The sequence below is a fragment of the Strix uralensis genome, chromosome 12 (genome assembly GCF_047716275.1).
Source record: "Strix uralensis isolate ZFMK-TIS-50842 chromosome 12, bStrUra1, whole genome shotgun sequence".
Lineage (NCBI taxonomy): Eukaryota > Metazoa > Chordata > Aves > Strigiformes > Strigidae > Strix > Strix uralensis.
Window position 1 is genome coordinate 13,327,761 of NC_133983.1, and position 13,171 is coordinate 13,340,931.

Below are 13,171 nucleotides of genomic sequence, written 5' to 3' on the forward strand. Positions count from 1 at the left end.
CATCCTCTGCAAAAAATGCATTTTGCATCTCTGGAACAAATTCTGACTTCCTGTTTCCCTGATTTTAAAATAATGGACAAGATAACTATGCAATAAAGCTCCTATGCAGGTATTTAGTAGCATTTCTTCCACTGCCCTTTTAAAAAAGGAATATATCATTATCATATAGTATTAAATTTATTTTATTCAAAAAATATTTTTCCCCATGGTATTAAAAGATATGGCATTTTGACTTAAAGTAAGTTTATTTACCTTCTATTTGCACATTTGACTCATCCATCAGCACCTGAAACTCAGTTTCATGAGAAGGCACCTCTTTCTTGTCAGCATTAGTACTAAGAGATGGTGAAAACTCTTCCTATGTAAAAATAAGACAAGCCTATCTAAATCATGATAACACGGTTAAAATAGCCCACATCTTGACATCTGTATGAAACCTTTAGTGTACTAATGACTCAGTCACATCAGAACTCCACTATTTTAAGATAAGAAATTATAAGACATACTTTTTTTTGTTTGCTTTAGGGCTCTGTGTAAATAAAATCTAAACCTTACAATGATCAACAGGAGGTAGGAAACTATGATAGTCATTTAGTTCACAGGACGAATATTCCCTGTCACCTTATTCAGTCACAAGAGTCAGTGAAATGATCCTACATTTGCTTGTTTGCTGTGCCATATCTGAACTTGCTCTTAATAAAAGATCAACCATGTATCTACCATATCACAGCACTGAGGGATTCATGAATAATTTCTAACACTGTCTTCACTGGTTTTCCCCTGTTGATCGCATACCAGTGTCCCATGTATTCCACTCCCTTTTTTTTTTTCCCCCTTCCCTCCTCCTACTGACTACTATCTCTTCAGAAAGAAATCTTCTGATATCTTTCACATACATAGCATTTTATTGCCTCTCTACTACTCAGTTATTTCTTCCTGTTTGTTAAATTTTTGTATAATTTTAGACTGAACTTTAAATGTGCCTTAGGAATATCAAGCTGCTCATTGCTGGTTAAGGTAATCCAAAACTGTAACATAGAAGAACTCCACTGGTCTTCAAGACAACAAGGTAATTTATTTTGTCTGATTCTGAATCTCCCTGTCTCTAGAGAAGTCTCTGCTCATTAGCACAATACCGAATCATTAACTAATCTTTCGCCATCTAAAACAAAAGTTCCTAGTGTTTTTAACAAATAATCTACTATATAAATATCACACTCAACATAAAATATTGGACATTTCAGGAGACTAAATTATGTACAATAATTATACACAATACCAGTCTTTTCCTAGTGAGAAAAGGCTCCTCATAATCAGAGATACGGAATCTGTGAGGATCAACAAACAAACCTAAGTTGTGTAAAAGTAAGTGATTCACAAAAAGAAGCATGTGAAATAAAAACTGAATAAATGTCTGAAGAGTAAGAAAAGCATGAAAAGCCTTAGAAATAGTTAATGTTTGCATTAATATATTAAAATGTGGTAAAGGAATGCATTTGAAAATCCTACCTTTTTATTTTTGCAGGGAACAGCATAAATAGCATTGGTGCTAAAGCTTTGTCCCCTTTTCTCATTACTCTGACAGCTGGACTCTGCCTCTTTATCAGCATCTGAAAGATAGGTGTCCATGTCCTCATCTTCACCATAATTGCCTGATATTTCCAGGGACTGTACAGGAGATCTGTCACTACCATCAAGTTTCCAGTTGGGCCTGCAAGTAGAAAGCAGTTTAAAGCCTGTTTCAGTGCTGCTTACTCTTCCGAAAAAATAAGCAACAGCAAAGCAGAACCATCAGTCTTACACTATACACAAGTCCAAACAGCCAACACAGACATCTAAGCTTCTGTTAGCTGCAAACAAGGAATCTAGCCTGTGTGTATGCTTTAAAATAGACGATTATCACTGGAGCTACATTTTCTTCTCTATCTTAAAGAAAATGCCAGATTAGAGACAGAAGGTTGCCAATTCTACTGAGTCTGAAATAATTATATAGCATGAAGGAAATCTCTGACATGTAAATCAGGTGATTTCTCAGTGATTAACTGTTTGTATAATTGATCATCATTTGACAGAAATAATATGTGGTTTTACTTATGACTGCTGTACAATCCAAATCTCCCTCCCTGATTGTATGCATGACATCATGTTATGAGAAATGGACTAAGGATTGTAGACACTTCAGACCCAATTTATGATGTGGTGATGCAAATCTAAGTGGCTATAATAGCAGGAGTTTGCTGTGACTCTTTGGTAAAGTTGTGCCATTGACAGATTCTAACATAAGATATGAAATCAGAAAGTATATGCTACCCCATTCTGAGGTCTGTGACTGTCGCATATGGTTCAAAGCATTCTTGTTCCACATAGGTGGAATCACTTTCAGAAAGGGATCGCTGCCGAGGCTGAGGAATAGCAACAGTGCGCCCTGTTAGTGTTGTTGCAAGGATAGCTGCTGCTAGAGCAGATCTGGAAGAAAACAGAATAAAGCAATGAAACAATACTGATGTCTTCTCCATGCTCCACATTTTGTATTTTTTTCCATTGCAAAATGTCTTCACTACTTAAGGAAAGCAACACATTCACAGTTAACAAGCATAAACACCACTGAAAACGCTAAGGGACTGGTTATAAACTATTAACTCCCAAAGTAAAGCACAAAACTGGGCAAGCTATCATAACGCAGCTATCTAAGAGTAAAGTACAGTACCTATTGGTTTTCCCAAATCACGTGCATGAAAATCATGGAATATACTGAGTTACATTCCCAAAACTGACATTGATAATTTACAGTACTTAACATTCACTTCAGTCATAACAATACTACCTGGCGTTGTGTTGAAAAAGTGTTCCATGTTCTGCTATTTTGTCTCCTACTTTCCATTATTCCCTACTCTGAACCTTTTAATGATGACTTTGAAGCTGTTAATAAATGCTGGCACACTGCAAACTAGGGCAAGCAGAAGTGCCTATTTGTGGGATGCTGTGGAGTATAGAGAAGCGTAAGATAAAGAGGAAAAAACAAGGAGGAACAAAGATTAAAGGAGAGAAATGGTGAGGACTAACAGGAATGACAACAACTTGAGGTCAAAAAGGAAAAAGAAATTAACTAGGATTAAGTAGGACTGCAACAGACACTAGAATGACCACAGAAAACAACCAGAATTGAACTAAATATAGAGAAAACCTAAAAGAAACTTCATGTATGTAAGAAACTACAAATGAAATTAAATTTGTATTTTCTCTTTATGTAACTTGCCTATATAGCTAATTCAAATCCAATCCAACATGGTTTTACATGCCAGTTTTTTAAGTCCCTGCTTTTTTTAATGTGCAATAAAATGGCATGTTAGTAACGTTTCATTTATGCTTTTCTAATGAGTTAAAACTACTCCTATACTCTACTGTAGCAGCCAAATTAAAAATGGCCCTAACTTTAAAAAGTCCATTTGTCTTTAATTGACTCAGATTTATAAGAAGTTACATATTCATAATAGTCATTGTCCCGATTATTTAGCATGCTTAGGAGTGGGAGAAATTTAAAAATTCAAAGAAGGAAACCACCCCATTTAAAATATATATTCTATTTATGAAAAGGTTTATGTAAATACTGCAGCAAGGACATGCAATTCTTTTAATCATGCTTTTCTAGTATGCTATTGTATTTGATGAAGCAAAAAAACCCAACCAACCAACAACTCAAAACCTACCTGGGCCTTTCTGGAGAAGGGTTTGGACTACGAGGGGGAGGGGTGCGGGGAACTGCAGGTTTAGGAGCTATGGTAGCAGCAGGGACCAGGCCATGAGCTATATGTTTCTAAACAATTTAAAATAAAATTAGTTGACAGTGACTTTAAGGATCACAATGAAAAAACACAGAATTGAACATGCACAAAAACTAACAATGCAAAATAATATAAAAAGGAAGAACAATTACATGCAATTAATGTAAACAGAAGAACTCAAAATGGTTCCAAGTTCAACTTTTTAACATGTATGAACAGCTGCTAATGAAGGTTAGAAATGTAGTTTACACAAGACCCATGAATGTAGGTTTTCCACCCACTATATCACAATCTTCAAAAACAGAATTTTAACTTACTCATTTTTTTCCTGTATATATACAAGAAAAAAGGAGTACTAAAAATTAACTTTTTAAACAATATTTGAACCCTGCTTCAGGGTAACAAAATTAGTCCCTTTCTTGTAGAGAGTCTGTCAGTCAGAATCCTCTGTCATAGCAGTATGAGATGGAAGAAAAAACTATTACTAAATGAGTCTTGCAAGTCAAAGGTCCAACCTGAATAAAAAAAAAAATCCTAATGCGTTTTTATCAGCAAACCCAACATTTTTTTTAAAAGGGTAACATTAAATACCAGCTCAGAAAAACTGGGACCAGAGTTCCCTACAGAGTACTTTGAATGGAATCACATAATGGTTGAGGTTAGAAGGGAGCTCTGGAGATTGTCTAGTGCAACTCCCTGCTCAAAGCAGGGTCAACTAGAGAGTGTTGCTTGGGATCCTGTCCAGTCAGCTTTTGAGTATCATCAACCATGGAGACTCCACAACCTCCCTGGGCAACCTCTTCCAGTGTTGGACCACCCTCACAGTATTTTTTTTAATTATTATTAAGGACCACCCTCGCAGTATTTTTTTTAATTATTATTATGTTTAAGATTAATTTTCTGTGTTTGAACTTGTGCCCATTGCCTCTTGTCCTCTCTCCAGGCATCAGAAAATACTACATCATAATAAAATCCTTCTGACAGATGTTCCTTTTTTTATGGAATAAAACAGGCTAAGTTTCTGCTATTTCTGCTACAGAGTTGGTTTTTTTTTTTTGCAATTATTCTTTAATTGTCTTCTCCAACAGGATAATGAACAGGTGAACTGGGAAGTATTTCTGTCTTTACAGGAAGCCACATCAAATAACTAAATAGTGCGTTACAAAGACTATCTTTTTACTCGGGTTTATCTTGCAAATGCACTGCTCCCTAATTCTGGAAGTCTGTCCAGCATGCACTGTTTACTGTTGACTGTAGATATCTTACTATGATTACCAGGGAATACAGCTGAGGTAAAAGGATGCTGTCATTCCACAGTAAGACAACAACAGAAGATAAATATTTTCATTCTAATAATAAAAAAAAAAGTTCAATCGCTTCAAGTACGTTAAAAGGTAAGACCCGCACCCTTGCTGACAATCCCACAACCCTTGGCTGCTCGAAGTTTTCGCTATGCACCTTATCAGCGCACGTTAGGCAGTGAAGGTGTGCTTCCAGGCCCGCCTCAGCAGGCGCTGGCAGCCCTGCACTTCTACTCCGGGGTCCAGCCCCGCCGGCACCCTGAGGGCTCCCTGGAGGGGAAGGGCGCCAGGCACACCACCCGCCCCACCAAAGCCGGGTGTTTCTGAAGACGGGCAGGCCCGGGACTAAGGGAAAGGAGAGCGCCAACACCCGGCCTGCCTCCAGACACCTCCTTTTCTTCGCTTAGGATTTATTTTTCTCCCCGTTTTTCACTTCGGACAAACTGGGGGCCTTCGCTCGCCCCGCCCGGGCACACCCCCCGCCGCTCCCGCCTCACGGGGACGAAGACCCGCCCTGGAGGGGGCGATACTCACGAAGGGGCCCTTGCGGCCTCTCCTGAAACTAAACGCCATCGGGACCGAGTAGGTGACGGGTCTCCGCCACCGCTAACCGACTGCTTTCTTCCCGCTTCGGACGCTTCCCCCGTCGCGACCCGCCTGCTAACAACGGCGCGGCGGATTTGCTGCCGGCTTGCGCTCCCCCAATCAGCACGCACGTTGCTCACCCCGCCTCCGGCCTTAGCAACCTACCAGTGGCGAGGCCCACCCCATCCCGCCTTCTCATTCGCTCACGGGCGGCAGAACTCTCGCTTTCTATTTGCGGCCGCCGCTGCCAGTCTGGCGCGCACTCTGGGGCGGGCTGTTCGTCCGGTAGCCGTGAGGCGGTGGCGGGGTTTCCTCCCTGGCTGGTGGCCGCCGGGTCCCCCGGGGGAGCGGCTGCCGCCCCGAAAGGCCGCGGCGCCCGGGACCGAGCTCAGCCTCTTCGGGGCAGGTCAGCGGTGGGCTGGCGGCCGCCCCTCTCGGAGCGGGCCCCCGGCGAGGGCTTGGCTCTGGGCCGGGCTGCAGGGCGTGGCTCAGGGTAGGGGGGGTTGTGGTGGTACCGGCTCGTATTTGGCTTTTCTCCTTAAATCGTGCCGCAGCCTCAAAGACTCCCGATTCCCCCTAAAGTCAGAACACCGCGTGAAGCTGGCAAACCTGAAAATAATCTCTCCCAGGAACTACCTTCTAATAATCTGTCTGGAGACTTCTGGCTGAGGGCTAGAGATGCCTCTGGAGCCAGCTTTGTAATTGAAGCAGGCTTTCTCCCAGGAAGGGTGGATGAAGGCATAGAAAAGGCGGTGTTGTTTTTTTACCATCTGCGGTAAATAAATACAGGTGTTTTGCAGATTGACTGGCAAAGATGGGAGTGGAATTCGCAAGCCAACAGTCTGTATTCAAGTAAATAGAGTTAATTACTGAATTTGATGTTAACTATAACTGTAAGGTAGCTTTGGGGAGGAGTATTACATCTTATACATTTTAATCATAAAATTAAGTTTGGAACAGGTTTATAAAATGTGTTAATATGTCTCCCGCATTTTTTTTTGTAGAGTGAAACTGCTACTGAAGTAAAGATTTAAAGGAGGTCTGATGACAACGAAAGCAAACTTTCCTGTGACAGCAGGACCTGTAGTTGTCCCTTATGGGCATGTGATTGGAAATGAGAAGTGGAGAGGGTCAGAGATAGCCCAAAGGCTACAAGGTAAGCACAAACAAATTGGAAGAGCAAAAACAATTCAGGCAAAGCATTCCCCTCTATCACCCAGTATTGTTGACTGGATGGAATATGCTTTACTCTGTGCCACACTGGTCCCATATGCATGGTACAGCCTATGTGAGCAGGCTGAAAATTCCTATTTGTCTATTATGTATTTACATGATCAGTTCTGTCACGTTTGCACAGTAGCTGAGCACTGTAGAGAAGAAGCAGAAATATCTGCTTGCATACTCATGCCAGCCCCGCTGCTGTGGTTCCGTCTCCACTGAAATCCCTTGAATTTACATGGATACTGGGACTGTGCTAACATCTGTTAGCACAGCAAACTAAATTAAAATGATCCTTTCAGAGTAGTATGTGGTGCTTTTGTTCAAGTCCAGAATTTACTGAGAAGCTATAGAACTTTCAAATCTGTAGTTTGGAAGTGCTGTTAATTGGTATTACTAAAGGCATCACACAGTACTTTGGATTGCTTGTACCAGTTTTGCATGAAGAGAAGTAAGGCTTTCCACTAACAAATGGTTTGTTGTCAGGTCACTAGGGTTACTGACACATTAGGAAGGTTGTGCTGTAATTTTTTTTTTTTTTTAATTACTGTATTTTTTCTTTTCACAAACTTGCATTAAGGGAAAGTCAGACTCATCTTTGAAGATGGCTTGGGACTTGTGGATTTTCATCTTTCAAACAGAACTTGCATTTTATATATTTCTGAAGCAGATTTGGTTGCAGGGAATGAATTCAAACGAAGATTGGTTCGGTTTAGAAATGTAAGTACTACATAAAGAGAAAAGGAAGAGTTTTAAATTGGTGTTTGTTTATTCCATGCTTCTGAAAACATTCTCCTTAAGTTATTTTTAAATTCCAGTGGAGGTAAACTTTTTTGATGATTTCCACCTGAAAACTGAAAGATTATGCAGCTGTGTAGTAAAGCTGTATTAAACCTCAGTACTGTTACTGCAACTTCTATTCTTCTTCCAATTCACTTTCAAGCAGCTCATACTTGACAGAAGTTTGCTCTTTGTTGTATTGTATCAGCTTGTCATTGACAAGTTCTTTTTTGCTTTCAATACAGGCCAGCAGTCTTGGGGGAATTATAATTGTGGAGAGAACCCAAATAAGTGATCAGTACTTCTTACCAGTACAAAAGCTTGTTGTGCTAGAACTCGGAATGGTGTTGTTTCCTGTGGCAAATCAAGGAGAAGCTTCTCAACTTATTACTCAGCTAGTAAGTTTCTATGTTATCAGAGAAACGTTTATTAAAATATGGGACATGAGGAGAATGACTTGTTTTCCCACAATCATCACTCATTTCAGAAAGAATACCTGGGATCTTAAAGGAACACAACATGTTTTGTTGTTTGAATGTAAAGTATAAATCTCTGATGACAGTAATATGGTAGTATAATTCAGCTGAAACAGGGCTCACTTGGGAACAAAGGAAAAAAGATAAAGAATATGATACTGGATTTTTTTAATGCGATCTTGCACTGAGGTGCCACTGGATAGCATTAGACAATCCTCACTTAAGTTCTCTCTCAAAACCAACTTGAGATTTTGCTTTGTCTCAGGCTGGGGAAACTATGTTCTTATTTCTCTTTTCCTTTATCCTTTCTCTGATTGCATCAAAAAGATGACAAAATCATTGTTTTAATTCATGGTTGGTATTGAGAAACTGTTGGTTTCCTAGTGAGACTTTGTGGATCTGCATCAAAACCCGTAATAAGGACGCACACTTAATGAGTAGTTTTAAAACTTTCCTAGTGTTTGCATTGAACTCTTTTGAGATGAAAGCAACTATTTTAAATACCAAAAGCTGAGCTCCAGCAGAGGGCACTCAGTGTCACTTCTGGTTTTGTTTTGCTTCAGGTCCGTGAACAAAGTAAGGATCAAAACAGTAACCCCTTTCTTCGTAAACAGTGTTCTCAGGTGGCAGAGCCATCACTGCTTCGAACGGTGCAACAAATTCCAGGAGTTGGGAAAACAAAAGCTCTGCTTTTACTGCAACAGTTTGGGAGCATCCACCGGCTATGTAACGCATCTGTCAAAGAGCTTGAACTAGTAGTTGGACAAACAGTAGCACAACAAATTCACAATTTTCTGTGTTCCTGATGTGCATGTGTAGTGCTGTTTTGGAAAACAAATACTTTTTGTTTGTTTCTTGTGAATTATAACTTGTTTAATAATCACATATTATGGTAATTTCTATAATCCTGGCAGCAACTGAATGGTGTTGATGAATGGTTTAGATATTACTCTGCTGCTGCTTCTTTACAGCTTATGTAGACTGAGCTCTGAAAATGACCTTGGAAAGAGGGCTGGAACGTGTTTTGCATCTACACTGTACAAAAAAACCAGAGAAAGCTGTCCCTTTCAGCATGCACAGGAAAAAATGGAAAAGCCATTTGCTTGCTTGCTTTGGTATTCCAGACATACTGTTAATATGTGGATGGTGTTATCTTCTCAGCAACTGGAAGTGAGTTACAGTGCTTTAAAAAAGTTAGCATTCATTGCTTTATAGTAATATCTTTGATATATAACTTTTTGCAGTTCCTTTGGAAAGTGCTACTGGAATACATCTTTGACTTTACACTAACTTATTTCTCTGGATCCTTTTTCAGTTCACAGGGTGTTATCAAATTTGTTTCCTTTGTGTCTAGTATCAAAAATCTTGGTTAATTCATTTTTGGACTTTCGAGAATATAGGTTGTAATAATTATTAAAAAATACAATATATTTGACACAATTATCAATTGTAATGTATTGATTATAATATATGCTGCAAAGAAAATAATATGGAGAGCTTTGATCAAAATTCAGAATTGAACCTGTTCTTCCAGTATTAATCTTTATAAATAACTATTGAACAGAGGGTTGATTTTCCTGACATACTGTGTTTTATTTTAAGTTATATTCTTATCCTGTTTAGTAAGGGTAAAATTGTCTTTTGCCTTATGCACCCATTAGGGAAGTGTGTGAAAAGCTTCTTTCATACTGCTTGGATTTTGGATCACAGCAGGAAGGCAGTTGAGCAGGATTTTCAACTCCCTTTCATAAACTAAAAAGAAGTGAATAATAAAGCGTTGGCACCTCTGTAACCAGTCTCATCCACCAGTTAGCATGGACAGCAGATAGACTTGTTATTTATATTGATTCCTTACTTGGGATGAAACTATAATTTGGCCCTAAATATTTAATTTACTGAATAAGAAACATCAGAATTTCCAGAACTATGGAACAAGATACTACTTTATTACAACTGGGGAATGCTTAAGCTTCTTTATAAATCTATTTAGATTTTATTCTTGCACTCTCAGACTTTGCCACTTTGCTGTGGAGACTGGACTTCACATCTAAAGGTATGTGGCTATTGATGTTGCAGGGCAAACACCTTTTTATTACTTCAAATAATCCTCTGTTCAGTGCATTAATTGAACTTTAAATAAAGTAGTTAACAATTAGTACTAACGGAGTTATAGGCTGAACTACTAATCCATTGCAAATCTTTTATTTTTAGGGCTTTATAGTAGCCCTATACATCCTTGTGAATAGAAACTTGTTACAAACATTCTTGTAGTCTGAGCAATGATGTAACTTGCTGTGAAACTAGTATTTGCCTTAAGTTAGCTGTTGGCTACCACTCAGTGTAGAACAAGTCTTTAGTTAGCTGACAGAAAATAGTAAATCTGTATTTGTATGGCACTTGAAAAGCTTAAATTTTTGCTTGAATTGGAGGGGGGGGTGTGGTTAAATAAAGACTACCCCCCCCCCACCCAACCTTTCTTCAAGGACTAGTGAGTGTAATGATGGGAAGGGAAAGGCAGTTTAATCAGCCAGCTAAGGGAGAGGATAGCCGTGGGAAGACTATCACAGTGGGCAAAGGAAGAGCTGGAAAGGTGATTCATGTGACTTTGCTGAAGCTTTCATTAGCTAAATTGTAATTTTAGCCATACGTGCAAAGTAAATCTGGTCTGTATGGAATAGTGCATGGCAGGGTCTTGTGTATCAGTTCATGACTGCTGCTGCTTGTGTATCTGAAAAGTGCTATTATATGTGAAAAATAACCACTAAGGGTGAGTCACAAGTAATTTACTACATTTTGGTTTATGTAACCTTTATAGGGAAACTCTAGAAATAGGTTAACATTCTTTGTAAGGAAGTTTTAGACTGTAATTTTTAAGTTTATGAACTTTTAAGAAAGACAGATTTAGATCTTTGTAAGCAACATTACAGAAAAATGCAAGAGGTATGCCAGCAGTAAAGAGTGAAAACCTGTAAATTATGCTGTATCATCCAAGCTGTAGCAGAATCAAAGAGCTACTACTAAATGGCAGCATCTGATTTTTATTCTTAAATAAGTGTCATCAACATATTTACACCCATTACATAAACTAAAAACAAATGACAACTTTAAAGTTTATACCCAGACACAAACTTTCCCCTTAAGTTTTGAGTATCAAACAGCATATATCTACTCTGTAGATGGCAATGTTAACTAACACTACAGTGTTAGCTATGTTTCAATTAATTTCAATTTCATAAAAGAGAAGAATCTCAAAGAAATACTCAGTTATTTGTGTCCCCCAATATATAGAGCCAGTACTTGCTCATGAGTTATTCTAAGGGGAGGAGAAGGATTTTATATCTATTTGGGTTTTTATGTGGTCTGATAGTAAATAAATATTCTGCCACTTTGACTCACGAGCACTTCTTTTCTCCTATTTCAAAGCATCACCACAATTTATGTACCCTTGATCAATATACTGGAAGATGTCAGTTTTGAGATTTGTTCCACAGCTATAGATTTTATCAAGGCTAATGAGATGCAAGTCTGATGGTAAGTACATTAAATAATTTTAAGTTTGGAATAAAGCCTGTTAACAATTGAATCAGCCGGCATTTAAAATATAACCTAGATAAGAAAAAGAGCAGAGTAAAAGCCTTCTGTAGTTCAAAAGATCTTTTGGCTTTTAAGCCTTCTAATTCTCTTCCAGAATTAAATATTCAGTAGAACATACCTAGTACCGTCAGAAAGAGAATGTCTATGTGTAAAGACCACAACTAGATGACACTGCCCCTTGGTACACGGCTACTTTCCCTGAATAACGTTATTCTCTCTCGCTGGTGGTTTGTTAAAATACTTCTTTAGTGTCAAGTGATTTATTACTGACTCAACTTTTACAGTAAAATCATCCTTTAGTGTGTCCCATTTTGCATGCAGCATTAAGTTTGTAATAAATAAGTCCCATCAGTTATAAAAAAATTAGTCATGATACTGTATTTTGAAATTCCAAAGGAATCCAGTCCTCATATAAGCAATTCTATCTACAACTTGTTATTGCATACCTCCCAAACCACTTCATTCTAATTTTCAAATACTTAAGTTTTACATTTTTTGTCAGCCTCTGACCTTCATAGTGGCTCAACAGTAAATGAAGTCAATGGCATTTGTCTGAATTTATACATATATATAGATAATTGATCAATATTTTTATATACATTTCAAAGAAAAATGTCATGTGAACAGATCCTTCTGAAAAATTCAGTACAATGAACTTTCTGTGTTCAGAAGTGTGAAGGGAGAAAGCTTCTTCTTAATCTGAGAACTTCCAGCCACAGCTGAAGGAAGGCAGAGGGTGCTTGCAGCTTTCTGTCTATTTTTAGTTCCCCAACTTAGAAAAGGCAGTTTCAGTGGGGCTTTCTTGGTCTGATCAATCTTATCATCTTCCATGGCTAAACAGATTAAGGAGTAGGTTTTCTGCATTCCCACAGAATAAGTTGCACTCTTGCTATGCTGTAGGGAAAAGAGCAGCATTGTAAGAATCAGTCACCCAAAATGGGTCAAAATTTTGATGATAACAAAGGATTACTGTGCAAATAGTTTTCTAAGGGAGACTACAGCAAGCTTTCTGTGCTAATGACATACTAACTGAACACAAGGCCCTTCAGAATGCTGTGATTCTGGTATTCTGTCTGTGTAGACTCAAGGGTACTATGCAAAGTGTAAAGGGACCTGTGAATTTTTTCCACGGGTTGTGTTATAATTAGCACTTACTGGCTTCTAACATAACTAACGATATATACGCTAACCTCTCCACAAAGCTTAAGTATGTAGCTCTTGCACAAATCTCTGACAGGGAGTCTTTTTGCTGTCTTTGGACAGGTTCCATGTTGATTGCAACTACGACAAGAGCTATTGTATGACATTTTTTGGGATACCTGGAAGGCACAGCCTCCTCTGTCTTATGTTAGCTGTGCCCTGAAGTAATTTGATTATATTCTAGCCTTTTGTTTTCAGGCAGCAGTCTGGAATGGCAGGTGTGAAATTCCTTATT

General features: G+C 38.6%; 3 protein-coding genes across 16 annotated transcripts in view; 1 reads left to right on the top strand and 2 right to left on the bottom strand.

Annotated features, from left to right (window-relative positions):
• CEP89 (centrosomal protein 89) overlaps positions 1-5,746 on the bottom strand; it is a 41,680-nt gene extending 35,934 nt beyond the window's left edge. For 12 of the 13 annotated variants that reach the window (XM_074881166.1, XM_074881165.1, XM_074881167.1 and 9 more), the window contains exons 1-5: positions 5,618-5,746; positions 3,708-3,814; positions 2,311-2,466; positions 1,510-1,711; positions 253-358 (exon numbers count right to left, since the gene is read on the bottom strand). In XM_074881166.1, the coding sequence (XP_074737267.1) occupies positions 253-358; positions 1,510-1,711; positions 2,311-2,466; positions 3,708-3,814; positions 5,618-5,656 (610 nt within the window). In that variant the 5' untranslated portion in view covers positions 5,657-5,746. Of the gene's footprint in view, positions 1-252; positions 359-1,279; positions 1,329-1,509; positions 1,712-2,310; positions 2,467-3,707; positions 3,815-5,617 lie in introns of those variants that run through there. The other variant, XM_074881178.1, reaches the window with a different exon arrangement.
• Positions 5,747-5,941: 195 nt separating this feature from the next.
• FAAP24 (FA core complex associated protein 24) lies at positions 5,942-10,038 on the top strand. The gene is made up of 5 exons (XM_074881775.1): positions 5,942-6,074; positions 6,673-6,824; positions 7,467-7,606; positions 7,912-8,064; positions 8,706-10,038. Exons 2-5 carry the CDS (start codon positions 6,713-6,715, stop codon positions 8,946-8,948), a joined length of 648 nt encoding a protein of 215 aa, XP_074737876.1. The 5' UTR covers positions 5,942-6,074; positions 6,673-6,712; the 3' UTR covers positions 8,949-10,038.
• A 1,126-nt stretch (positions 10,039-11,164) lies between these two features.
• RHPN2 (rhophilin Rho GTPase binding protein 2) overlaps positions 11,165-13,171 on the bottom strand; it is a 30,193-nt gene continuing 28,186 nt past the window's right edge. For both annotated transcript variants that reach the window (XM_074881776.1, XM_074881777.1), the window contains exon 15: positions 11,165-12,630. In XM_074881776.1, the coding sequence (XP_074737877.1) occupies positions 12,379-12,630 (252 nt within the window). In that variant the 3' untranslated portion in view covers positions 11,165-12,378. The remainder of the gene's footprint in view (positions 12,631-13,171) is intronic.

Coding starts and splice junctions, on each gene's coding strand:
- FAAP24 (XM_074881775.1), top strand. CDS start 6,713: ATGACAACGAAAGCAAACTTTCCTGTGACAGCAGGACCTGTAGTTGTC. Junction 6,825..7,466: donor GATAGCCCAAAGGCTACAAG/GTAAGCACAAAC, acceptor ACTTGCATTAAG/GGAAAGTCAGACTCATCTTT. Junction 7,607..7,911: donor GATTGGTTCGGTTTAGAAAT/GTAAGTACTACA, acceptor CTTTCAATACAG/GCCAGCAGTCTTGGGGGAAT.